At 43.8% G+C, this 27353-nt stretch overlaps 1 protein-coding gene across 9 annotated transcripts in view; it reads right to left on the bottom strand.

Moving 5' to 3' along the window:
• Positions 1–27034, bottom strand: part of ZMYM2 (zinc finger MYM-type containing 2) — a 93829-nt gene extending 66795 nt beyond the window's left edge. For 2 of the 9 annotated variants that reach the window (XM_042868481.1, XM_042868489.1), the window contains exons 1-5: positions 26906–27034; positions 26053–26110; positions 3250–3293; positions 2710–2833; positions 543–1402 (exon numbers count right to left, since the gene is read on the bottom strand). In XM_042868481.1, the coding sequence (XP_042724415.1) occupies positions 543–1392 (850 nt within the window). In that variant the 5' untranslated portion in view covers positions 1393–1402; positions 2710–2833; positions 3250–3293; positions 26053–26110; positions 26906–27034. The remainder of the gene's footprint in view (positions 1–542; positions 1403–2709; positions 2834–3249; positions 3294–26052; positions 26111–26905) is intronic. The other 7 variants (XM_042868487.1, XM_042868488.1, XM_042868485.1 and 4 more) reach the window with 7 other exon arrangements.
• Between the last annotated feature and the right edge of the window lie 319 nt (positions 27035–27353).

Genomic DNA, 27353 nt, shown 5'->3' with positions numbered 1-27353 from the left:
TAGAGGGAATGGCCTCACGTTGTGCCAAGGGAGATTCAGGTTGGACATTTGGAAATGCTTCCTCTTCGAGCTGCACAGGGAGGTGGTGGAGTCATTGACTCTGAAGTTATTCCATGAAACACTTCGTTGTTGCACTGAGGGACATGGTTTAGTGGGAAATACTGGTCATAGGTGGATGGTTAGACTGCATGATTTAAGAGGCCTTTTCCAACCTTGGTGATCCTGTGATTCACCATTCTTTGTATGAATAAAGGAGTACACTCAAGTTATAAATAAAACTTTGCTTTTTAGATAGAAATATTTATGTCTGAAAACACCTGAAGCATTACTGCACAATGAACTGGGATATCTTACCTACCCAAGACATTAAGTTATTGAAGATTTTTTTTTTTCTAGAATTGTAGAATGCTGTGATAGAAAACCATGATAAGGATGAAGAGAATCAAGTTCTACATGAATTAAACTTATAAACTAAAGCAGTTCAACTGCTCCCCAAAAAATTACCAAACAATTTTAAGGAAATGATGAGAATTCTAACTTACCAGGATTATGATGAGTCACAGATTCTCCATTTTGAAATACATCTCCAGCCACATTCATTCTACCAGGATTGAAAGGTCCTACACCAGTCTTGGTCTGTGAAGTTAAAGATGGGGTGTATGTTTGCATATTAACACCAAAATTACTTGACTGCAGTCCGTTAGATACATCTCCCAAGTTGGCATTCTGCAATGATGTTACATGCGTAATCATTAAGTTCATGTCATGCCCTTCAGCATTTTCTACATGATCATCACTCACAGAGCTCATAGCACCTGTTTCTAATGTAGTTACATTAGCAATCTGAATGTCAGAGTCTGGTTCTGTGGATATACCACTATTACCAATTCCTGAATTTACCTTACTTCTTGAAAAACTGGAAGCTGAGAAATCCATATCGTTGGCTCTATTTTTACACTCTGGAAGCCTTCGCTCATTAAAACTGGAAGCATTCTTCTCCTGTCCTTGACTTGTTTCAATATCTTCTTCATCATCAATAATAATAGTTTCACTTATACTCCCCTTTTGAGAATTCAAGTCTTTCGGAGGAGGAAGCATTTTGCAATCATCTCCTTGAAGTTCGTCATTTTTTGACAACGCAAACGCAGCGTTCCTTTGTTCTGCTATCAGTGATGTAGAATTTTGTGGCGTTTGTACAGGTTCAATAAAAACTACATCATCGTCATCTTCTACAGTAGAGTTCTGGAATTTACTTGGTCTAGAAACTAAAGAACTTGGTGGACCAGCAAATGTATTTCCTACATTTGCAAGACCTGCTGCCATGGTGGTATTTGCTAGTAGGTCAGGAGTACGTTCAGACAGTCCTAATCCTCCCAGAGAACTTGAGTCCATTCCAGACCTGCTGTTTGAATAAAAACAAAGCAACAACAACAACAAACAAATGTCAGATTAAGACACAACTTTCCAGTAATGGTTCCTAAAAATAACTACACAGATTCACAGAGTTGGTTGGAAGCGACCTCAGAAGATCATCTACTCCAACACCCAGGTACAGAAATCATAGTTTTAATTTTTATTTGGTTTTCTTCTGATCTCAGATAATACACCATGAAAACCCACATAGTTTCTCTATGCTCTTATTTGAATATCTTAAAATTGATTTCATTTCTAAACCTGTACGAGGAAGAGAAATGGCCTATACCAACAATTCCCACTAACAGTTATAAATCATAGCGTCTAGCAAAAAACACATCAGAAACTGAATTTTCGTTGGTACTCATTACAATATCTCCATTTCTCAGTTCCTCTCCTGAGGGATTCCCTCCGCCCACCGACACAATGAGCCCGTAACACTTCTTTTGCTAGACTGCAAAGCAAAGTCAAGATTTAGACAATCAGAATAAAAAAAACTGAATTCCTATTAAATTTCATTGCTATTAGAAACATTACCAACTTTCAACATCAACAGATTTATACAAAAAAAGACTGAAGCCGTATCAATGCACATCATTTTCATCTAGCAAAAAAAGCTATATCATTTTGCATATTAGTAACTTGGAAGTTCAACTGACATTCCCACACTCCCACAAAGGCAAATCTCCTTACGTGGTCCCAGTATAACTGAGACAGAGAAGCAAAGGAGATGGGGAAATGCCACGTGCATTGAGAATACACACACTATCACAGGCGCACAGAAACTTCACATTTCTAGCCATCCTGACTTCTTCACTGCAGCTTTCAACAGCTTTGATCTCTTTTCTCTCTAACAGCAACCAATGCTTCTTCAGGCTCCCTCACAACAGTTACTTTGCTTGTGGGTTTCAGTTTGCATTTAGTTCAGTTTTGTCAAATCCCGTTTATAACTACGTTATAATGATTTAAATACTGATAAGAGGCAAGCAGAATATGTAACTTCTGCACCTCTTCTTGCCTTCTGCAATTCCAAACAATCATATGATTGTTGTTAAGGGAATTAAATTTCTGTAAAGAATATTTGTACTAAGAAACAGTGAATTAAGCTGACCTCGATAGTACAACAAGAAATACATACTCAACATTATAATTAGGGTATGTCCAAGTACACACTGATGTGTGACATCACTGAGCATTTATCAAAAGCTACAAGTAGCTTTCTGTGCATTCTTATACATTCTTTATTAAAGGAAGCTGAATAGATGAAGTTGAAATATCCCACTCATAAATACTTACCCATCCAGAAATCCACTGCAATCTGTTTACCTTAGTAAGTTGCTCCAAGACCTTTTATTTTCCTTCCTGTGTGGAGCCTGCTCTTCTTGAAGCAACTTGCTACTTTCTGCAAAAGCTGTGTGTTCTGAAACAGGGTTAAAACAAATATTAAATACCTGAAACAGAGCATACTTGAAAACAGCTAGAACCTCTTGTACCAAATCAGCTCATGGAAATGACTTTTTGGAACTTATAGTTTCAGTTAAAACCTGATTTTCAGTACGGTAGTCCTACACCAATAGGGAAAATGTTGGTCTATACCTTTATTGCCACTAGAAAAGCAGCAACAGTACTGTTCATTCTCAATTTTCTACTGTTACATTCCATTTCCAGGATTCATTGTTTGGGCTTCATAGGTAGATGGAAAAAGTACAGTGTTAAGACACAGATATAGTTGCAATTACGAAATCAAGTACTAGAATTAAAGAAGTCTGTTTATAACAGAATGTAAAGAAAATAAATGATTTAAGCAAACTGAACTATTGACAAAAGAAATCTTACCAGTTAAGTTTCTTTGCTTTATATGGCGTCAACCTCCACAATGCCTGTGGCAGAACATACAAGGTTAAATTCACAACATGACTAAAGAAAAATTACAGAACACACATCACAAATCAGGCTTACCTTACATTGCTAATCATTTTCAGATTGTATATATGCACTGAAGTAGTACTTAGCACAGGTTCAGACATCCATAGCTTATATTAACACACAACACAAGAGACTGAAAATGCTCAAAGCTCAAGCCTGTACTCATTCCTCAGGTTTTGCAACAGTCATTAGGTTTACCGGGCTCGACAGCATTTTTACAATAGGGTATCAACATGTGCAGTTATCTACTGTTTGAAGATAGGCCTTAAAATCCTCAGGCAGTAAAAAGGCCCAAAGAAATAAAGCACAAATATTCTTCTAAGCATTTAGAATATTATTCAAGCCTTCATGTCCATTAACTGGAGCTGGCGGGGGAGGGGGAGGGAATACAAACAAGGCTGTGAACCAGATTAATCCTGGAAGAGAAGCAACCACCTATTAATTCCTTCATATGTTGTTAGCCTTACAGCCAAATGCCATTATGTAAGACCATCTGAAATGTAATGAAGGTAACACTCAATTGGAATGAAGAGTTTTCTTTCAAAAGAACCATTATCATCAAAACAGCTGGCTTTCTTCCTGGAAATCAGTCAGTTACACTGAAGATTAATTTAATGCAATATTCTCTTGTACCTATCATTTTTCCTCTCAAGGGCTGATTAATTCAAAGTTAGATTTCCCTATATTTCAGTTTTTACTGATAAGAATGTATTCAGTTCATTGATTCTCAGAAGTTTCCCAGTTTTATTCCATATATTTTCTTTCTCCACTAGGAGAAAAGCATCACAAGCACATAAAGCTTTTAATGAAGTCTTAAATATACCTGAACAGAGGGGAGCAAAGAGGAAATGAGAATATGCTAAGACTACACCTCAGACCTGAGTCAAAGCTTTGCTATTTCTGTTTTTAAAGGTTCTCGCTAAGAATATAGATGGAGTTATTACTTTTGCTACAAATTACATGCATGTATTATAATAAACTGGAAGATATCTTTTTGCCTATTCATATTTATTTTTCCCCATATAGGCTCCTAGGAGGTTTTAGTGACCTGTGTTAGGTATGCCATAACAAGAAAAACTCATGTGCTTAACTGTTGGTACACAGTAATACCTGCTGGTATTTTCACACATATCAGCTTCTAACTCTGCAAAACTCAGCAACAAAATACAATTTTTAATTTTGTTTCTTTTCAAAAACAAAAGCAATTTGCAGAATGACCCATGAAGTGTTCTGAAAATGCTAATACTGAAAAGAGACCCAAAAACTACAGGCAATTTTGTACTCAGTATTTCTAAATGAAAACTAACAGCAACAGAAATAACTCACAAGTATAGGTTTACAATAGGAAACTAAGAAAAACTCTATCCCCATAGCTTATTAAGCACATTTTACTGCTACCATAGAAACGTGATTGCTAGAACCCTCTAAAATTCATTAGACTGGATGAATTGTTAAAACTCTGGATAAAAAATAAATCCAAAGCCCAAAAAGCCACAGACTGGCAAGATCAATTCTGCAGAGAATTTATTTTCAATAGTGTTGCTAAATGAGCTCAAGGTTTTGTGGTACCACACAGGCACCAAAATTACAGCTGGATGGAAACACAGGCAGTACCAAATACACACCAGCCCTTCCTGAACCAGGCTATGTTCTCCTTTTAAATTAGGTTGTACCACTGATGTATGGAAGTCTTCACACTAAAATAAATCACCACCTCATATCTACATTCAGGGTTTAATTGCTGAAGAAATAAAAGGCAAAATCCAGGCATGTCTCTGGAAAAATGACAAATACAACAGCTTTAAGGCAGCCAGCTAGGCAATGCTTCATAAGCCAAGTCTTTATAGTTGAAAAATAGAATAGTTTTAAATTTATTAGAAATTGAAGAAACTTGGGAATGAAAGAACATAGCTAAAAATAATCAACAGAAAGCTGGCTTTTCCAAGCCCAAGTCTCTACTAAATGCCATTAGTAACACCTGGGATGAAGGTAACATACGGAAAAGCACGGTCATGGTTACGCACCCTTGGAGCAAAGTCATAAGGATAGAAAGGAGTCACTGACATCTCACCAAAACAGTTTCATCAATGCAGAACACTTGAAACAGACATTCAAACTGAGACCAGCATGTGCAAATGCTTCCATATAAAGCCGTAAAAAAAAAGAAAAAAAAAAAAGTGGACTGGTTTTGAGAGAACACATAATTAAGACATCTTGAGAACTAAAGGGATTAATAAAGTTCTGGAGACAGTGTAATACAAGCGTACAAACAACACGGAAACAAAAAAATCCATTGATCCCCTAAAAGAAATACTTTCTATTAAGAAATAATTTAGTTAAGATACGGTGCTTTAAGTTAACAGGTGCTATGCTACATTTAATTTCATATCCAAAAGAGGACAAACAACATATTAATGCCATAACACAGTGACAGCACGGGTAAGAGGAAGAAGTGAGATTGCAAAAGCCAGACATGCAGTAAGCTGAAGATTTCAAGAACTGCTGTGCAGACCAAGACAGACAAAACAAGCAAATCACAGCCACCTACCAGCAGAAAGACCCATGAACAGAAGGAAAAGCAACACTTGGTAATTCTGAGCCATACAACATGGTTGAAGATGCAATTATCCAGACAGCTGTCCAGAATAGCATATTTTATCCCAAGGGAATGAATGAGAAAACACTTCATGACTTTAACTTCTGAATTTTGAAAGGAAGAACAGAAGTACGAGGAACCAAGTTAAAAGGAAATGAAATGGAGCAGCCAGAAGAACAAAAAGCTTTTTGAAAGCCTGAAGGCCACTTAAAGACTCATCACATAAAGCATACAACTAACCTAAACTCCCCCAAAACTAGAAAGGCTACTACCAAAAAGTCTCTGAACTAACAAGAATCATGGAATTACACGTGTGAGGGAAGACACGCATTTATTTGTCCCATTCTTTATCCTTTGCTAGGCAAAGATGTGCAGCCTATCTTGAGCTATCTCAGAGCAAAGGTTCGTCTAACATACCTATTGGAAAACTGTACTGTTGTACAAAAGACACAGCATCTGAGAAACCTGAACCACAGCAGAGAAAACAGAGCAAGATGTTTGCACTGATGTTCAGTAAGGAAAAGATCAGGAACACATCAAAGCTCTCTTTCTAGGGGTTAAGAATGAAAAATATCCTAAGTGCTAATAAAAGAGGATTTTAGAACAAACCACCGGGACCACATGACTTTCACTTAGACTTCTAAAGGCACTCAGTAATTTTGTATTACAGTTTCTGTAATCAATTACTTAAACAGAAAGTGATAATTGACCAAGTAATTACAATTACCATCCTGTATCCATCACTAAACAGACTGATAGAAACTACAGCTGAATAAATATATTGAGGAAAGATACAATAAATGGGGAAAGAATTACTTTAGATAGAATAAATGAAAAAAAGAATTATTTTAGATAGAATAAATGGGGAAAGTAGATTTTGCAAAGGAAAGACAACATCTCACAGTGCTCCTATAGAGGTAACTGAGGGGTTCACATACTCATTGACCGCAGAATCACCAAGGGTGGAAAAGACCTACAAGATCATTCAGTCCAACCATCCACCCATCACCAATTTAGTTCTCACTAAACCACGTCCCTCAACGTGATGCCCAGATGTTCCTTCAACACCTCCACGGTCGGCGACTCCACCTGGGCAGCCCATTAATCAGACCAGTGCTGCTTAAACTGGTACAGAGCACTCAAGATTTCCAAAACACATTCAAACGTGTTCCTAACTAAACACTACAGTGGAAATCACCCAGAATTACATTTGAGCAAGGGTCCTCTTGAGGGTTTGCATTATTTGGAGAGATGACTATCATGCATTGTTAGCTGTTATTTCAATAAAGAGAAGCTATCAATGGGGTCCCCCAAAATAAAGTGATACAGGTCAACATTTACAAAGCAATCACAGAATGGCCAGGGTGGAAGGTACCTCAAGGATCATGAAGCTCAAACCCCCCTGCCACATGCAGGGCCACCAACCTCCCCATTTAATACTAGACCAGGCTGCCCAGGGCCCCATCCAACCTGGCCTTGAAACACCTCCAGGGACGGGGCATCCACAACCTCTCTGGGCAGCCTGTTCCAGCACCTCACCACTCTCTCTGGAAAGAATTTCCCCTGACATCCAACCTAAATCTTCCCTCCTTCAACTCAAAACCATTTCCCCTTGTCCTGCTGTTATCTATCCTTTCAAGGAGTTGGTTCCCCTCCTGTTTGTAGGCTCCCTTTAGGTACTAAAAGGCTGCAATGAGGTCACCCCGCAGCCTTCTTTTCTCCAGGCTGAACAAGCCCAGATCCCTGTAGTAGGCAATGCAACAGCTCCCTGAGCCTGTCTGTAGAGGAGGTGCTCCAGTCCCCTGATCATCCTAGTGGCTCTCCTCTGGACCCTCTCCAACAGCTCCCTGCCTTTCTTGTATTGGGGGCTCCAGACCTGGACACAGCACTGCAGATGGGGCCTCACAAGAGCAGAGCAGAGAGGGACAATCACCTCCCTGTCCCTGCTGGCCACCCCTGATCAATCCTGAGATTGACACTACCAAAGTGAGTTTCCTAGATGTGCAAAGTTATTCACAGTAGCTGAACACAAAGACTGACTGTGAAGAACTACAGAAGAGTACCACAATGCTAAATGTAGACAGCGTAATAAGTGAAACTTGCTTGTGATAAGCACAAGACAGTTACCTTTCCTAGCTGTTCACTACATACACAGATTCCTCTGAAGTGGAAGTTAAAAGACCACAACTGCAACCATTTCAAACCAAATCTACTCAACAACCACCACTGGTGATAATGGTAAGAATCACCATCATGTAATGCCTGAAATACAAACAAAAGCAACTGGACAAACTCTGAAATAAATATACTGATAACCATTAATCACAGCAGTTCAAAGGCAACTCTACAAAAGTACTTATCCAGCCAGATGCTGAACACAACACCATTTCAATTCCTTGATTCACCTACTTTCAAGACTTCGTACCCTTCCTTAATGATTTTTATTTCATTAGACTTTTCCAGAACCTAATTATCAAAAACTCAGTCTATTGTAAAGACAAATTGATACAGCTATCAAGAAGTGTTTCTCTAGCTTAACAGCTTGCTGTTACTTCTCACTGTAACTCATGAATGTTATTCTCTCTACACACAGACACAGTCACTCACGAAGACTGGAAAGAGAAGTAATCCAACATTTTTCAAAGGCTGTGATTTACATCAGCTCTAAAGTTAAGCCTGAATGCTGCTACTGTAGCCCAGTTTCAATCTGTGCCCTGAATAACATACACTGTGTATGGACAGACACCTACCTATGCAGGTAGAGAAGAGGGAAGAAAAGATTAAAAGCAGTTCTAGGTCATCAGATATCAAACTTGATTACCACAGGCAACCACATAATAAAATCATTCTCACTAGTCATCCCTACTGTAAGCATTCAGCATATTTGTTTTTCCTCCTTATATCCTTCCTGAGGGATACCCCCCATCAACTCTAAGCATTTTTGGCAACCTCATATTAGGCAGCTCTGATCTGTGGCCAACTTTTACAGGTTTGACCTTACCAACAATTGTAACGCTTTGGAAGAGCCACCTAGTTATTCAGTCCACAGGTTTGCTTTATTATACAACCATGCAGCACAGCTGTTTCTGCAGCCACACTCATAACCAAACAGAAGTTGTTCCAGCTGACATAGACTGACTCCTTCCCAGACAGATCAGTTCCCTAAAACAAGTTATCTGTCCAACACTAACAGCTGTGCCTGAATATAACAGGGTTGGTGCCACAGCTTAGAACTGCAGCAACAAGAACATTTTAGTGGACACGACAAGCCAATACCTGCAGAACAACCTGCATGGATGACAGCAAACTCATAACACTTACTGCGTAAAACACACCTGCTCAAAAATGCACATGACAGCTGACAATTAAGCAAGCAGCAACAAAATGATTATTAAAACATACACTATCTGATTGTGATCAGTGAATATAACAAACTTGTAAGACTTCAAGCAAACCTAATATACTACATTGAGGCTGCAATGACAGCTATTTAACCAGTTAACCAGCTTAACACACAAACTGTGCTCCTGAGTTCAATATAAGTACTTCCATAATTTGGGCTAAACTCAACTGCAAGTATTTACAGCACCAAAGTAAAAAAAAAAAGTCTGCCTTAAAACATTATGCAACTTAACTATAAATATGTAGGTTGCTCTGAAATAATGCCTCCTATTTATTTCCACAGGAACTATAACAGATACAAAGAGCACACTAACACTGTTTGACAGACTAAACTCTCAGCTGTGTTGAAAACACTATTTTTCAGCAAAGTCACCACCACAAGCTATGCATTTTTGGCAGCGATGAACAAGAGATGGTATGCAGCACTTGTAAAAGTCTGCACCAGCACAGGTGACCCACTGTCACTGACACCACAGCTGAAGCACACATGCCACCTACCACCTCACTGTGCTCACATCCACTCTTTGGTCTCCATAAACGTTCAGTCGGTGCCAACGAACATCAGTGGGCGCCCGTTCTGCGCGCAGAGGAATTCAAACCTTCGGTTCATACACACTTCTATGTCTGACACCATTGTGTCAGACTGCTCCTCTGCTGCCATCTGTCACACAGCAACAAAATACATTGGAATACTGGTGGAAGGCTCAACCTCTACTGCCACCCCACCAACATCCGCCCCTGATTAAACAGTAGGCATCACTTTTGGAGTAGCCCTCTTACCACAAGTAAGAATTTTCAGGAACAGGATATCTGTTGACAGATTAGACTTATGAACCTACTGCCCAATATCACCATCATGAAAGGCCTGAAAACTTATTAGTTCAGCCTAAAGATGCTATTCCAGAAGAATTTATTTTCCACTAGGCTTGGATCTGCTTCAAAATTCGTTAATTCAAATTCAACAATTTCAAATCTGTACAAAGAAAACATCTTAGTAAAATTTATTATAGCACCCAAGATGTACTTGTCACAGATTTCAAGAAATTGAAAAGCACGTGCACGCAAAGACCTGCATGCCAGTAACACAGCTAAAAAGAATAAGCAAGCAAAAACTAAGCAGTGAAATAGCCATTTTGGAGCAGTTGAATCAGCAAGTTGCTTTTCATTCTGAAGATAAATTATTTAGACACAAACCAAGCCTGAATGAAAAGTGAGAGGTAGGGAAATGGAAACTTCACTGTCTCCTGAGTATACCAACACTACTGCAGCCATCCATGACACGTGTGACTACTGATGTCTGGTTTCCAACCAACGCTTCCAAGAACATCTGAATGTCTTTCTTTAACACAGCCTCCTCTATTGGTCATCCTAATCAACCTGTGCTGAGAATTACTCATATGCATGAACAGAATGAAAATTCAGGGTCGGTCTCAAACTTCATTCTGTTCAGGGTCAATTATGAATTCAGGGTCAATTATGAATTCAATTATGAATTCTAACAGATCATGTACTTTCAAGATTACTCACAAAGGGATAAGCAGTACTTGGCGTAACTATTCATGGCAAATCAAAATCGTAATGTTGACTAACTATGAAGTCTCAAGACAGTCATACTGACAGGTATTTGCCCCCACCTTAAATATGCATTTTCAATACATTTCATGGCTGCTCAATCAGGAAAACATGCAGATCAACAAGAACCCAGCACTACTTCTAACCTTTAAAGTCATTATACCATAATGTGGTAGACAGTAAATTATTTCTCTCTACTATTCAAGCAGCACTGTGCTACTTCAGGATGTATGTTACCACAAAAGGAATAGAAAGACAGAGAACACACAGACCCCAAAAGAAGTCGTATCTAAGTGTTTATTTATTAGTTATATTCAAATACGTATCTATTTCCAGGAAAGTAGGTAACACTAAACCACAGCAACAGGCTTGAAATGTGACCTTGGTCAAAAGGGAACATTACAGTAACAGAAGAAATACACTCTGCTAAAGACATACAGAATAGGAAAAGGACAAGTAAAAAACAGGGAAAAAAGGAAAAACTGAACACAAGTAGCCTTAATAAAGCACAAAAAGATCAAACTGTCAATCAACATAAACCAACTAAGAAATATGCAGTGCACATATGGGAAATATGTACATACGTATGTACGTTCAATTGATAGATTACGAACAGTCTAGAGAATAGTAAAATTATTCAGATATCTGGACTAAGTAATGGAACACAGGCCACTGATAAAAAAGGCTCTGTGGGCTACAGAACACATTTCAAAAACACTCCTTACACACACTCCACAAGGACCAATAAGGATTATAAATTCAGAATTCAAATCTCTGACATGCCTAGCTTTTGCCAGTACCCAAGAAGATGAACTGAGATGGCAACAGTCTGTCAACAGTTTCCAGGCTGGTTGGGCGACTAGCAGGGCGAAGGGGTTCCATGAATCGTCACCCCCAGAAAAGGGAAATAGGGGACCCCATAATAATTAACAACAGCAGCAGCCATCTGAGGAGAAACAAACTAATCTACTAAATGTGGCATTGGAATGCAAAATAACACACTATAATACAATATAATTAGAATTAGAGCTAATAAATCAAATATAATGAGAGTGTCTGAAAGCTGGATAGGCCTCACCATAACACTGAGGTGAGATGCACAGTCCAGTTGAGAAGGAAAGCCTGACAAAGAAGGGCGGCCAGATGACCTACCAAGGCTTTACATCTCTTCCCCTGAGCAGAAATGATAACAACACACTAAACAATCTTCTGGGGAACGTAGTTGTTCTTCTCTTCTGGGACAGGTACCCAGAACTGGAGCGTAAACACTTTAACTTTTAGTGCACTACGTGATGTTATGATGTGGAATACCGATAACCCAAAATCATAAAACCCTGACACAGACAAAGTGTATAATCCCTTCAATACATCATTTAGTTAGTACGGGTTTGAGGAAGCGCCAATTTGGAAGTACTCAGGGCATAGATGCAATTTAGCAAATGCTACAAATTTAAATACGGATTTAATGGTACAGATACTAATGAAAAAAAGACGAGAGCAATTAGACAGAATGCTCTAATCAAATAATCCATTCCTGTATCTTTCATAAGAGTTAATTTGGCTATATGTTTGATACAACTATACTATAATCATAGTGACTATATGTATCTGTTTTTACATACTAAACACATACAGCAGGCTTTCTTCACTGTATCACAGAGAAGCCCAAGTCAGAAGGAGCTGCAGCCGCCATCAGGCCTCCCCTCAGCCTGCTCTGCCCTGGGCTGAGCACACCAGGGGCCTCAGCTGCCCCTCACACATCTTGCCCTCCAGATCCCTTACCATTTTTTAAGCCCTCCCTTGGACATTCCCTAAGACTTTTACGCCCTTCTTATATTGAAGGCCCAAGGCCACACCCAGCACAAGAGGCGAAGCCGCACAGTGCAGAGCAGAGCACCTCTCCCCTCATCCAGGAGCAGCACGGGGTCTGGGGCACCCCACAACACCCTGCTGACTCACATTCAACTTGCTGTAAAACCATCAGAACCGCCAGATTCCTTTTCACAGGGCCATTCTCCAGCTTCTCATCCTCAAGTCTGCACACATAGCCAGGATTACACCATCTCAAGTGCAGAATCTGGCACTTGCTCATCTTAATCTCATCTGCCTGCTGATTGCACAGGCCTTTGATTTGTTAAGATCTCTCTGCAAGGCTCTTCTGCCCTCGAGGGAGTCAATAGCTCTTCTTTATTTAGTATGATCTGCAATTTTACTTGGTATGCATTTCAGTCCCACATCCAGATCATTTACAAAGATCACAAAAGATGAGCAAGCTTGTAATGTTACCAGAAAACCTGGTACATCCAATCATGTATAAACCACTCAAATCTGGAAAACCAAGCGGGGACAGAAAATGCGAAAAGAAATCTTTAGAGAGAAAAGATGAGATCTACTAGATATAAATTGGTCTGTTTTTTTTTTTGTTTTTTTTTTTTTAATATATAGTCCTGTAGGACCAATTTACTAGCAAGAACAATGTTAATTCTGAAAGAAATTTAAAAAAAAAAAAAAAAAAATTTCATCAGGAAGGTTATTTCAGTATGCATAAGGTAATTTTAAGGAGTTTAGGCCCGCGTCATACACTTACATTTTATTAATTACAGATTTTATCTAAACAGTATGCTTTATTTTTGTGCTACAAGAAAAGTGAATGTCCAATATGACTTACAATAAAGCACTGCTTATCAATAGAGAGCATCTTCTTGGTCAATAAATGATATCAGACACAGCTTAAAATGCTGCAAATTTAATAGAATAGCTTATTTGAAAGTGACTTCTGGATGTCATCTTGGCAAACCCACCCCAGGTCAGAGGAATGTCAAATCAAAAACAAGACCAATGGCAGAAGTCGAGTTTTTCAGCTTTCATTCAACTGAGTTTTGAGTATCTAAAAGAATACAGATTTCTCAGCATCTCTAGGATACCCTCTCCCAGCTTCAGTTATCTTTGCTATTAGAAATCCTCCTTGTTGCAACCTCTTACCTGCCATCCTATCAGAGTGCATCTCTAAGAAAAGCCTGGCTTCATCTTCTCTATGCTTTCCCATTAAATAGCTGAAGACAAATAACGTGTCCCTCTAGCCTTCTCAAAGCCAAATACACCCATCCCTCTCAGCCTCTGTTTGTTACACACGCCAACTCCCTAAGCATCCTGGTGTCCCTCCACTGAACTCCTTCCAGCATGTCAGTATCTTCATTATCCTAAGGTTGAACCAAACTGATCACTCCAGATGGGGAACTCAGCTATCAGTATAACAATCACACTTCCCTCACATTGATGGCTAGTCTTGCCTCATTCAGACAAGTATGCTGTTCATCTTCACCCCTATAAGAGCACATTGCTCACATCCAAGGTATTGTCCCCCAGAACTCCCAAGACCATTCCTGCAAAGCTGCTGTCTATCCTATTGGCACCCAGCCAGCACTATTCCCATACAATTCACATAAGATGTTATTAGTTGCCAAAAAGGACTTTTAATACTACCCTTGATTGGCACTTCCTTTTGGTTTTTCACTATTAATTATTTTAATTCAACATGCAATATACACTTCAGTACATACTGTCCATGATACAAAAAAAATCTGCATGGACAACTGATAGACATAAATCCTACTACCTTGCCAGGTTTATCAGATACTGAAATCACAAACCCTTTTTAATAATGCTTTGAAAATTCTGTTCTTCTGATTTTTGCATGTGCTTAGGGGAAAAAAAGTATAATTCCCTGACATATGTAAGCGAACAAGAAGTTTGTAGATAGTTTATTTTCCTCTTTCCTTTAACAATAACTAATATCAACTAGCAATCTTAACCACATTTTTTTCCATCTGAGGAGTACCCAAGCTCAGCTAACAACTTACTATTTTTGATCGAGTATGGACAAGCTTCTTAAAGACAATTTACCTTCAGCAATTAGCATTCAATCCATCTACTAATTCAATATCAAGAAAAACTGAATTTGAGAATATGTGAAAGTATGTGCTAGATACAGTTAAGAAACTCACGCCGACTACAGCCAAACAGCCAATGAAGCCACCAACAAAGGAAATAAAATCTTAACATCAAATGGGATTTAAAATAAAAGAGGGGGAAAAAAAACCCTCCACCAGAACAGTTCAAGTCTATGATAAGGTAAGATGGACAGGAAATGAGATCCAAGGCAAGAATGGATAGAGTCAGCATCGAAGCGTGACAGGTTTTCTCAGCTGCACTGAGTTGCACTGCCGTGAGTTGCATCATGCAATCAAAACTCCTGTTTATTGAATAGAACAATTCAACTGACTTCAAGAAGTAAAGGTAACTATTTGAAGATGACCATATTTCTAAGATCTGCCAATCTTTCCCACTGCTCCATAAGTCATTCTTGCAGGTCTTCTCTAAACCCTCCAGTTCTTCTCTATTAAAAATGCTGAACTTCATTCAGACCATAATTGCTGTCCTATACATTATGTTAGGTAGATCAACTCCGTGTTTCTAGTTGATAATTCTTTGGGCATAAGCACACAATGATGACCAAACACAGCGAAAATTTTAACAACTCCATAATATATCCAATAAATTAAAACAACAACAGCTCACCACCAACAAAAAGGCCTTTATTGCATTCTCATTTCCTGTCATTTCCAAATAACCTTTTTCATGCGTGTGTGTATATGAACTATGGATAACTTCCTATCTGACCTTTCTAGGTTATTTGGCTTCACAGAATCACACAGAATCACCCGGGTTGGAAGGGACCTCAAGGATCATGTAGTTCCAACCCCCCTGCCTGGCAGGGCCACCAAACATACACACTTAGATCAGGGCTTCTTTAATGAGGAACCACCAAACAGAATAAAACTTTATCTTATGAATGAACATTAACATAAATAAACATCACAAATATAGATATACTGATTAGTCATTCAAGAGATGCCTGGTAAATCCGTCCAGCTTAGAAGCAGTTGCTGATCATCGAGAAGTTAATTTATTAGTACAGGCCTTCTTTCCCTATCTGGAAGAAGGAAAAAAAAAAAAAAAAAAAAAAGAAGACAGACACTGATATTACACCCATCTATATATTACAACTCATATGCTGCTAGGAGCTGAAGTTACAGACCACATTATGCTAGCCACTGTACCAAAACAGAATACGAATGACTGTTCAAAGAGCAAACAACCTAAACATAAGGGACAACAGATGGAGAGAGAGAAAAAAGAGAATACAAGGAAAAAGCACTACAATCAACAATGGTTAGGATTCTTGTTCCAAGGATGGTGTGCTTAGGTCTCAACAGTAACGAGAAAGGTATTCATTTAGCTGTCAGTTGGCTTTGTTTCCTGAATTTTGCTTCCTCTGCATTAAGAAGTTGCATTTGCTTCAGAAGGTGCACATACGGAAGCACTCCCAAACATGAGGACCGTGACAGGAGAAGGGACAGAGGGGTTGAACTGCCCATGATGTCACTTTCTGGAGAGCACTTAAAACCTCATTAACAACAAAATAAGACTGTAATACTATTCACAGCTGAACTGCAAGCTTAAATTAAAGGCAGGTAAGCCGTTACTTTTACATTCATAAAATATAACATACAGAAAGACCAGGCAGTCAAAACAGAATAAGCGGTACTACAAGACACAGAGAACAAAGTATGAGATGTAGTTACATGATCCATTTAAATAGATAAATAATAAATATTTAACTGTTTGTAAGCAATTAAGATACAGCTTACTACCTGTTAGAAGAATAGCATGCTGTGTGCCTAAAACAACAGCTAGATCAAGGGCTTAAACAGAGGTCTGAAGGCAACACCATCTACAAGCGATAGATAGGCAGCATGGAGAGCTTTCTTTCTGGGGAGAAAGGATTGCCTTTGGGATAGCAGCCTGAGCTAAAGGTCAGGTATCCACAAAAACATGCCAGAAGCACGCACTGAGATATAGCTGGAAGAGAGGGAAAATCTGGAAGAGACATTTGAAAATCATCCATATAAAGTTGACAGCTGACGTTATAAATTATATTAGATAAATTTGGTGTAGTATTGCAGGCAAAAAAACAACCTGAAGAGCTCTTACAGGCATCTAAACAAATGAACCCCAGGAAGAAGAAAATTCTTTGGCAAGCTTTAACTTTTGGGAAAAAGAGATGGTTGCATCACAAATGGGCCTGTTTAGAGCTCAGTATACCTACAAGAGCTGCTCTGGAAGTAATGCCTTCTATTTTATTATGCTGGTCCACAACATCAAAGGCAGACAGTGGTATTGCAGGCATTGGTACTGCAATAGAGGTTGAACCTCCCCACCAATATTCTGTTACATGTTGTTGCTGTGCGACAGATGGCAGCAGAGGGACAGTCTGACAAAATGGCATCTGACGTGGAAGCGTGCATGAAGCAAAGGTTTGAATTTCTCCATGCAGAAAAAAAATGACACCACGGACATTCCTTGATGCTTGCTCAATGTTCATGGAAACCAAAAGGCAGATGTGAGCACAGTGAGGAGGTGGATGGTGCATTTCAGCAGTGGCAACAGCAATGTGAAAGACAGTGGATGTTGTCTTTTGGATGACCAGGGCAGATTTTTAGAAGGTCAGCATGCAGGCTCTTGTTCATCACTGGCAGTAATGCATCACTAATGGTGGTGACAACAACTCTACTTTTCAACGTAACTGAGAATTTGCGCAACAGCATTGTTGTGCTCTCTGTACCAGTTGTAGTTTCCATGGAAATAAAGAGCAGGCATTACTTTTGGGGTAACCTATGTATATTGCACAAAAAAGCCTGAAGAAGCAGAAGATGGCAATATGCTTACTAAAAAGTCTGTGGTGCAGAAAAACAGTTTCCCAGAATGACTGAGCCACAACCAGGCTAAATCAGAAAGTCCTGTATACACTGCTATTCTATGGGTTATGTTGTATTTGACCATCTTTTCCCAACCAAAACACTGAGGACACCATGTAGAAACATACACAAGCAATTCCATGGTGCCACAGTTACTTGAATGGATGACAAACATTTCCTCTACTGCCACCTCTGTAAGAGACAGATTGGTGAGCTACCTAATCAGTCGATAGTGCCAACATCTAAATAGCCGATGTCTATTCAACATACCCCAGTGAATATCATAGAATCATATCACAGATTCATTGAACAGCCTAGGTTGAAAAGGACATCAAAGATCATGTAGTTTCAGCCCCTTGCTGTGGACAGGGTCACCAACAACCAGACCAGGCTGCCCAGAGCGACATCCAGCCTGGCCTTGAATGCCACCGGGGATGGGGCATCCACAACCTCCTTGGGCAACATGTTCCAGTGCGTCACCACCCTCTGTGTGAAAATCTTCCTCCTAATATCTAACCTAAACCACCCCTGTCTAAGTTTAATATCATTCCCCCTTGTCCTATCACTATCCACTCTTGTAAACAGCTGTCCCCCTCCTGTTTATAAGCTCCCTTCAAGTACTGGAAGGCTGCAATGAGGTCTCCCCAGGGCCTTCTCCAAGTTAAACAAGCCCAGTTCCCTCAAACTTTCCTCGCAGGAGAGGTGCTGCAGCCCTCTGATCATCTTAGCGGCCCTTCAACACAATATTAAAAAGGGGAAAAGACGGAATTAAAATGACTTCCTGCTTGAGGGTGTGAGGGTGCCAAGACACTCACAGGTTGCCCAGAGAGGTTGTGAATTCTCCCTCCCTGGAAGCATTCAAGGTCAGGCTGGATGGAACATTGAGCAACCTGGTCCAGAGGGAGGTGTCCCTGCCTATAGCAGGGGGATTGGAACTAGATGATCTTAGAAGTCCCTTCAAACCTCTGAACTTGGCAAGGGACGTGAAAAACAATAAGAAAACCTTCTACAGGTACATTGCCCAGAAGAGACAGGCCAAAATGGGCGTACCTACTTTGGTAAATTTAAAAGGAGAACTGGCTTCAACAGATGAAGAGAAAGCTGAGGTGCTGAATGAGTTCTTCACCTCGGTCTTCACTGGTGGCCAGGATTCTAGTCTTTTTCACGTCCCTGAACCCTGCATCCCCAAACCTCTATGTGGGGACCAAGGAGGTAAATCCCTCCCCACTGTAAGGGCAGAGCAAGTCCGAGAGTGCCTCCTTAGACTGAATGAATACAAGTCTATGGGGCCGGATGGCGTGCATCCCAGGGTCCTGAAGGAGCTGGCTGAGGTGGTTGCCGAGCCGCTCTCCATCATATTTGAGAAGTCGTGGCTGTCAGGTGAGGTCCCAAACGACTGGAGGAAGGGTCATGTCACTCCCATATACAAGAAGGGGAGCAGGGAGGACCCGGGGAACTACAGGCCGGTGAGTCTCACCTCCGTGCCTGGGAAGATCATGGAACAGATCCTCCTGGACAACATGCTCGGTCACATAAAGAATGAGCATGTGATCCGAGACAGCCAGCACGGCTTCACCAAAGGAAGGTCATGCCTAACTAATCTTGTGGCCTTCTATGATGGAGTGACGGCATTGGTGGACGAAGGGAAGGCGACCGATGTCATTTACCTGGACCTGAGCAAGGCCTTTGACATGGTCCCCCACCACATCCTCATCTCCAAATTGGAGGGAAGTGGATTTGATGGGTGGACGACCCGATGGATAAGCAATTGGTTGAAAGGCCGCAGACAGAGGGTGGTGGTCAATGGCTCTATGTCCAGGTGGAGGCCGGTAACAAGTGGTGTCCCCCAAGGGTCTGTCTTGGGACCGGTGCTCTTTAACATCTTTATTAATGACATCGATGAGGGAATTGAGTGCACCCTCAGCAAGTTTGCTGACGACACCAAGCTGAGTGGTGCGGTTGATACGGTGGAAGGAAGGGATGCCATTCAGAGGGACCTCGACAGGCTGGAGGGCTGGGCTCGGGTGAACCTGATGAGGTTCAACACGGCAAAGTGCAAGGTTTTGCATTTGGGCCGGAAGAACCCCAGGCACCTGTACAGGCTGGGAGGAGCGGTCCTTGAGAGCAGCTCGGCAGAGAAGGACCTGGGGGTCCTGATGGACGAGAGACTGAATATGAGCCAGCAGTGCGCTCTGGCAGCTCGAAAGGCAAATGGGATCCTGGGCTCCATCAGGAGAGGGGTGGCCAGCAGGGACAGGGAGGTGATTGTCCCTCTCTACTCGGCTCTTGTGAGGCCCCATCTGGAGTACTGTGTCCAGGTGTGGAGCCCTCAGTACAAGAAAGACATTGAGATTTTGGAAAGGGTCCAGAGGAGGGCAACTAAGATGATCAGGGGGCTGGAGCACCTCCCCTATGAGGACAGGCTGAGGGAGTTGGGCTTGTTCAGCCTGGAGAAGAGAAAGCTGCGGGGTGACCTCATTGCAGCCTATCAATACCTGAAGGGAACCTACACCCAGGAGGGGAGTAAACTCTTCAAAAGGGCTGATAACAGCAGGACTAGGGGAAATGGTTTTAAGTTGAAGGAGGGAAGATTTAGGTTGGATGTTAGGGGGAAGTTCTTTACTAGGAGAGTGGTTAGGCCCTGGAACGGGCTGCCCAGGGAGGTTGTGGATGCCCCGTCCTTGGACGTGTTTAAGGCCAGGTTGGACGGGGTCCTGGGCAACCTGATCTGAATGTGTATGTTTGGTGGCCCTGCTAGGCAGGGGGGTTGGAACTACATGATCCTTGGGGTCCCTTCCAACCCGGGTGATTCTGTGATTCTGTGAAACCCAAACCATTCCACAAGAGGATGAATTATGCCTCGGTACTTTCGTATGACATAATACACAAATTCAGGCATTTGGAAGCCAGGCTAACAAAAACTGAAAGACTCTGATAACTTTTGTAAGAGTTAAAGAGTTGATCATAGAATCATAGAATCACCAAGGTTGGAAAAGACCTAAAAGATCATCCAGTCCAACCGTTCACCTATCACCAATAGCTCCCACTAAACCACGTCCCTCAACGCAACATCCAGCCTTTCCTTGAACACCCCCAGGCTCGGTGACTCCACCACCTCCCTGGGCAGTCCATTCCAGTGCCTGACCACCCTTTCTGAAAAGTAATACTTCCTCATGTCCAGCCTGAATCTCCCCTGCCGTAGCTTGAAGCCATTCCCCCTGGTCCTATCACTAATGACACGAGAGAAGAGGCCGACCCCCAGCTCACTACAACCTCCCTTCAGGAAGTTATAGAGAGCAATAAGGTCTCCCCTGAGCCTCCTCTTCTCCAGGCTGAACATTCCCAGCTCCTTCAGCCTCTCCTCATATGGCCTGTGTTCCAGATCCCTCACCAGCTTTGTTGCCCTCCTTTGAACACGTTCCAGGGCCTCAATATCTTTCTTGCAGTGAGGGGCCCAAAACTGGACACAGTACTCGAGGTGCGGCCTCACGAGTGCTGAATATAGGGGAACAATCACCTCTCTGCTCCTGCTTGCAACACTGTTTCTGATGCAAGCCAGGATGCCATTGGCCTTCTTGGCCACCTGGGCACACTGTTGGCTCATGTTCAGCCGAGCATCAATCAATACCCCCAGGTCCATTTCCTCTACGCAGTCCTCCAGCCACACCGCCCCAAGCCTGTAGCGTCGCCTGGGGTTGTTGTGGCCAAAGTGCAGGTCCCAGCATTTGGCCTTGTTGAAACTCATCCCATTGGCTCCAGCCCAGCTCTCCAGCCTGTCCAGATCCCTCTGTAGGGCCTCGCTACCCCCAGGCAGATCCACACTTCCAGCCAATTTGGTGTCATCTGCGAATTTACTGAGGGTGCACTCGATGCCCTCATCAAGGTCACCAATAAAGATACTGAAGAGGACAGGCCCCAGCACCGACCCCTGGGGAACACCACTCACGACCGGTCGCCAGCTGGATTTGACTCCATTCACCACCACTCACTGTGCCCAGCCCTCCAGCCAGCTCCTTACCCAGCCAAGAGTGTACCCATCCAAGCCTCGGGCTGCCAGCTTTTGCAATAGAATGCTGTGGGAGACAGTGTCAAAGGCTTTGCTGAAGTCTAGGTAGACCACATCAACAGCCTTTCCCTCATCCACCAGATGGGTCACTAGATCATAGAAGGAGATCAGGTTGGTCAAACAGGACCTGCCCTTCACGAACCCATGCTGGCTAGGCCTGATCCCCTGCTCATCCCGCACATGCCACATGATCTCCCCCAAGACAATCAGCTTCATAACCTTCCCTGGCACCGAGGTCAGGCTGACAGGCCTGTAGTTCCCCGGATCCTCCTTACGACCTTTCTTGAAAATGGGAGTCACGTTGGCAAGCCTCCAGTCTTCTGGGACCTCACCAGTCAACAAGGAGCGCTGACAGATGATGGAAAGCGGCTCGGCTATCACCTCCGCCAGTTCCCTCAGCACTCTCGGGTGGATCTCATCTGGCCCCATCGACTTGTGACAGTTCAGCTGGAGCAGTAGGTCTCTGACTGTTTCTTTCAGAATCACAGGGGGGTTAGTGTGCTCCCCAGCCGAGATTGCCAGGTCAGAGAGAGGAGTATCCTGAGGATAACTGGTCTGACTTTTAAAGACAGACATAAAGAAGGCATTCAGAACCTTGATGGATCTTGATGCACAGTTTACTACAGAGTGTCTTACTTATTTTAGTAAGATTTCAAGTAATATTTTAAGTGTTAAGTATTCCAAAGATCCAAAACTATCCTTTCTTCACAACAGCAATGCATATTAATTAATCACATCACAGAACATCTTAACCCATAATCTTCTTGTGCTACTGATACTCGATATGACTGAGGAGCACACCAATCATGTCCATTTCAAGACACTACTGTAGCCATCCTGTTCAAAGAGCTGAACACTTGCTTCTGAGTCCCTGCCTCAGCACTGCCCAGTCACTGCCCTGCAAAGTTATTCTCCAGCAGTGGCCAATAGTAGAAGCAGCACATAAGTTACAGTGGAGTTGACTCCAAAACACTTGGGGAGTGCTCAGAGGAAGAGCTTAAGCATTAGGACAAACTTACAAAGCATTAATACCCCTCAAACAGAGAAATTTCAAAACTGCAGTGGTGGCAGCCCTACCTCTTGAAACTCCGATTTGACCACAACATTGAATAATTTCTGGTCATTGTATTTACGTTGGACTAAAAACGTGCATTCATTGTCTGTGTTATAACCACTGACCGTAGTAAACTTGCTCTCATCACACACAAGAGTCAGAAAACAACTTTAACCACTGCCAGATCCAACTAATGAAATACTTCAGGTGAAGATGCAAGCATTCCTTAGTACAAAGTTATGATCTAATCCATCTAATAAAGGACAGATGTGGATCCCTATGAAACTGTTGATGTTGTCATCCATATAGATTCATCATCAATTTTTTCATTCATGAATCCAATGGAATTCTTGTGGAACAGAATTAGATAGAACAATTATGGCTTTGTCTTAAAATTGATGATTTACAGAAGCTCAGAAAGATAAGTCTGAAACTGCCAAAACAACAGAAGTACAAATAAGCAGAGTTTAAGTCAGCACAGTCAAAGCATCAACCGAAGAAGACATACAATGCAACTGCATTTCAGATTTCTCACACAGCTCTCCTCTATCCAAAATTTCTCCTGCAAGTACAAAACACTGACAAGTTCACTCCTGTTGCTCCAAAATGAAGAATTTTAATACCAGCAACTAAATTGAGCAGATCATTTTACCATGGCCTGCACAGGTAACCTAGAAGAGGTAAGACATAAGGAATGCTTGACTACAAGGGTGGGACTCTTCCAACTCAAACCATTCTACGATTCATATACCAGGTTAAACTTCCTAACAGCCATATTTGCCAGCAGCACACAGGGTAGTCTACAAGTATAGAAGAAAAGCTAAGTTTCCTCTAACTCTAACTTCGCAGAAATCCAGATATCTTTCTAGAACAGCCACCTAATAAGATTAAATCACTTAAACTATGCTTAAAGTTAAAAGCAGTTGCAAAAAAAAAAAAAAAAGCTTCTGTCTGCTGAAAAAGCCAACAACTTCTGCAGACAACAGAATTTCTACAGCATACAAGGCTGTAGCAGCCTCCTGAGCTAAATATTACCTCAAATTTCTCAGAAGGGACAACTAACTCATCTCACCGAGCTCCTGAACTTCGTATGCCAATCCCTTCCTATAGCTAGGCAAATTTCATTATAATTTGTGATGTGCACACCCTCCAGAATGAAAGAAGCAGTTCTCCATACGCAGTGGATTTTTTCATCAGTAGTAACACTTTACATAAATTCTTCACAGAACTCGTTCTGATTTTGTATATTGACTGGTTGTGATTTCTAGCACAAATAGACAGAACTTCAGCAATTCTCTATTTATTCCTAGAAACCAAAATAAAAACTCCCTTAACAGTGTAAGAGTGTCTGTGAAGCTGCTGGACAAAAATATAAAGAAAGCCAGCAAAAGACTCCAAGAGTATGTATTAGTTTAGGTTCCACACCCCTCTGCAAACTTGGACAAGCTCTGCAGAAGACAAAGAAGCTTGCTTTCATTTATTCACTGGCATTTGTGTATTCTTGCTGATGCAAATCCTTCTTAGCACATTATTCCAGAGTGAGCAACAGTAGAACGCAATCATATTCAGGGCCAAAGCAGATCAGCAGCAACAATATAAAGCAAGTTCAGTAGATATTCAAATTAAAACCATCTTACTTTTAAAAAGTGATTTGGTCTAACGATGTCATAATGCCTCATCACCATCTTCATTTCACAAATTACAGTTGAAGAGTTTGGAGCGCCCATGCAGCAGTGAGCACAGAATATACGCCTGTCACACATGACAGCACAGCTGCAGGATATACTTCTTCCTCCTGAGAAAAGACCCTACCACCATGACCACAGTTGGTGGAAGACCATGTGCCATCCAGCAGGATGCCCTTGTGCAGTACACTGGTATAACTCACAGACCAGCTGGCAATTACACAGAGGTTTGCCGAATCTTTGTCCTACAGCTGCTCATAGCAGCAGTTTTGCTTCTCAGAGGCAGCCACACAAAGCTGCAGGATATTTTTCAGGGCAGCTCCAGTCTTCAACACTTTCCTGCTCTCTTCCAACACAACAGACTTCCTCCACCCAAAGCACTACTTGCCCTGACCCATGTCAGAAGTTACTTTTTGAACATGAAACACCAGAAAAAGCACAATAGCTGTTAGATTGGAAGGTACAATGAGTCAGAAAACATGGCAGCCTCGCATCCAAGGCATGATAACAATAATAAAAAGAACAGCCCTCCTATCAATGCTAACAAGCCATACAAACTCTCAATGCCTTTCACAATGTTGTTTATTTCAGATACTCAGAATTAATTCAGATCTGATGCCTTCCTCCTAAGCGGCGACGTTTCCACAGTGAAATACCCATGCTCTCTAGATGTAAGCAACCAGAAAGTGACCAAGCAGCAGCCTATGCAGATCTACAGAATCCACCAGGTACAAAGGTAAGGGGAGGAGAAAAAGCTGCCCAGACACACGCAGTGGACAGGGCTGCACCCTGTGCTCCTCCCGCGCGCGGCCCCGAGCGCAGCACGGCGCTGTTTGTTTTGTTCTCTGCACGGCAGCAGCCGCATCCCAACAGCTCCCACAGCCTCCATCCACACACACGCACAGTTACTTTCTCCTCCGCTGCGCTACTTTGTAATTTCAGAAGCTCCTTTTGCACAGCATGCAGCAAAGGAAGGTTATGAAACGGGAACGGACTAGGTTTAACACACAGCCCGGTCCTCTGCAATCAGCCTTCCCTTGGCCTGACACCCAACAGAGCAGCGCTTGGGGAGTACAACGCGACAGCCGCCGGCAGGAAACAGCAAGTCGCTCTACCGCCCCCCAGCCTCAAGGCACGAAAGATACAGGATTGAGGAAAAGGGAAAAAAAAAAAAAAAAAACCCACAAAAAAAAAACCCAAAACAAACAAAGATGGCAGAAGGTGCCTGGCCGTGGAGTTCAGTGCCCGCTTCACGCCTCCAGAGGGCACCCGCGAGGTGCCCCCCCCTCCCGCCGAGCCGGGCGGAGCGGCCCGTCTGCCTCCGGAGCGGCTCCGCAGGACCGTCCGCAGCAGCGCCCGCCGCGAGGAGGGGCCGCCCGCCCCACGGCCACCCCGGGGCGGCAGCTGCCGGGCCCAGGAATGTCCCCACCCCGCCCCGAGGCCTCTCCTTTTACCCCCACCCCTGGAAAACAACGAGCAGGTCTGGCGGGGGCAGAAATAGGTACGGAAATAGCACTCACAATGGAGCTCCCTCTCCTTGCCGCCCTCCGCCAAGGCTGCGCCAAACCGGGCCGGAGCCTGAGGGGAAGACACGGGGTTATCGCGGGGCACCGGGCACGGCTCTCCCTCGCCGCGCAGGGCCGGCACCGCCCGCCTCGCCCGCCGCCTCCCGAGCGATAAACGCGGGCCCCCGGGGGAAATAAACAAACCGGCAGCGCCGCCCCCGGGGCCGCGGCACGGCCACGCCGTCCCCGAGGGGCCGAGGCATCGGGGCGGAGAGGGCACGTTCCGCACTAACTCGCCTCGCCGGGCCTCGAACCGGCGGCGCGGGGCAGCGGACGCGCAGCCCTCCTCCCCGCCCCCGCATGGCGCCGCCGATCTGCCCCCGGCCTCGGGTTTGCCCCCCTGCAGTCGGCCCGCGGCACTGCCGCCTCCCGGCCGCCATTAGCGAGCCCCGGCCGAACAATACGGGGGGGAGCGCGGCGGCGGGAGGAGCGCGGCGCCGCGCCGGGCAGTGGGGGAGGCGGGAGGGAGGGAGGCAGCCGCCGGGAGGAGGGGAGCGGCGGGGGGGGGGAGGGGGGTTGGCACCGGGGCAGAACAACGGCCTCGGGCCCGGCGGGGAAAGCGGGGGGAGTTCGGTGAGAGGCGCTACGCCGACGCCGGCCTTTCCCCAAACGCCTCGGCCTCCACCCCAAGCCTGCCCCCGGGCCGCCTCCCGCCGCCCACCTCCGGGCGGCGATCAGCGGAGCTGCCCCCGGCTCCGCACCGCCGCCAGAGGGCCGCCCGGCCCGGCGGGGCGCCGTGAGGCTCTTCCATCCCCGCCTCGAGGACAGCTCCGCGCCGCCGCCCGCCCGTCCCCGGCCCCAGCCTCACCCGAGGGCTCCCCGCAGGCACCAAACCCCCCGCGGGGGACGCATGCACTCCGCCTTACTCCTCCGGCGGCTCAACTCTACTCGGTCCGGTCCCGGGCTCGGCGCAGCTGCTAACGAAGGGGAGGAGAAACCGGGCCAACGGAGCTGATCAAGGCCCGCCCCCGCCCAACCATTGGCTGTCCCCGGGAACGGGCTCTCGCGCCGAGCCAGCTGATTGGACGCGCCGCCCGTCCGTCGGCGCCGCCCGCAGCCGGTTGACCCTATGAACTGCCAATCTCCTCGCTGGCCATGCCCCGAGTGCTTCCCACTTTGAGCCATCAGGTTTGAGGAGTCCCAGTCGTAGCCCACCGGCGCGTGTCCGCTCTCGGCATCACCAGTGACGCGCCCAGCCCCGGTCGCCCGACAACTTGCACAAGTTGGGCGCGCTGCGCTCCCACGGCCTTCCGTAG

The sequence above is a fragment of the Lagopus leucura genome, unplaced genomic scaffold (assembly GCF_019238085.1).
Source record: "Lagopus leucura isolate 7727_CA_CO unplaced genomic scaffold, USGS_WTPT01 Super-Scaffold_100001, whole genome shotgun sequence".
Lineage (NCBI taxonomy): Eukaryota > Metazoa > Chordata > Aves > Galliformes > Phasianidae > Lagopus > Lagopus leucura.
The sequence above is the reverse complement of the archived record's forward strand: the minus strand, read 5'-3'. Positions and strand labels throughout refer to the sequence as shown.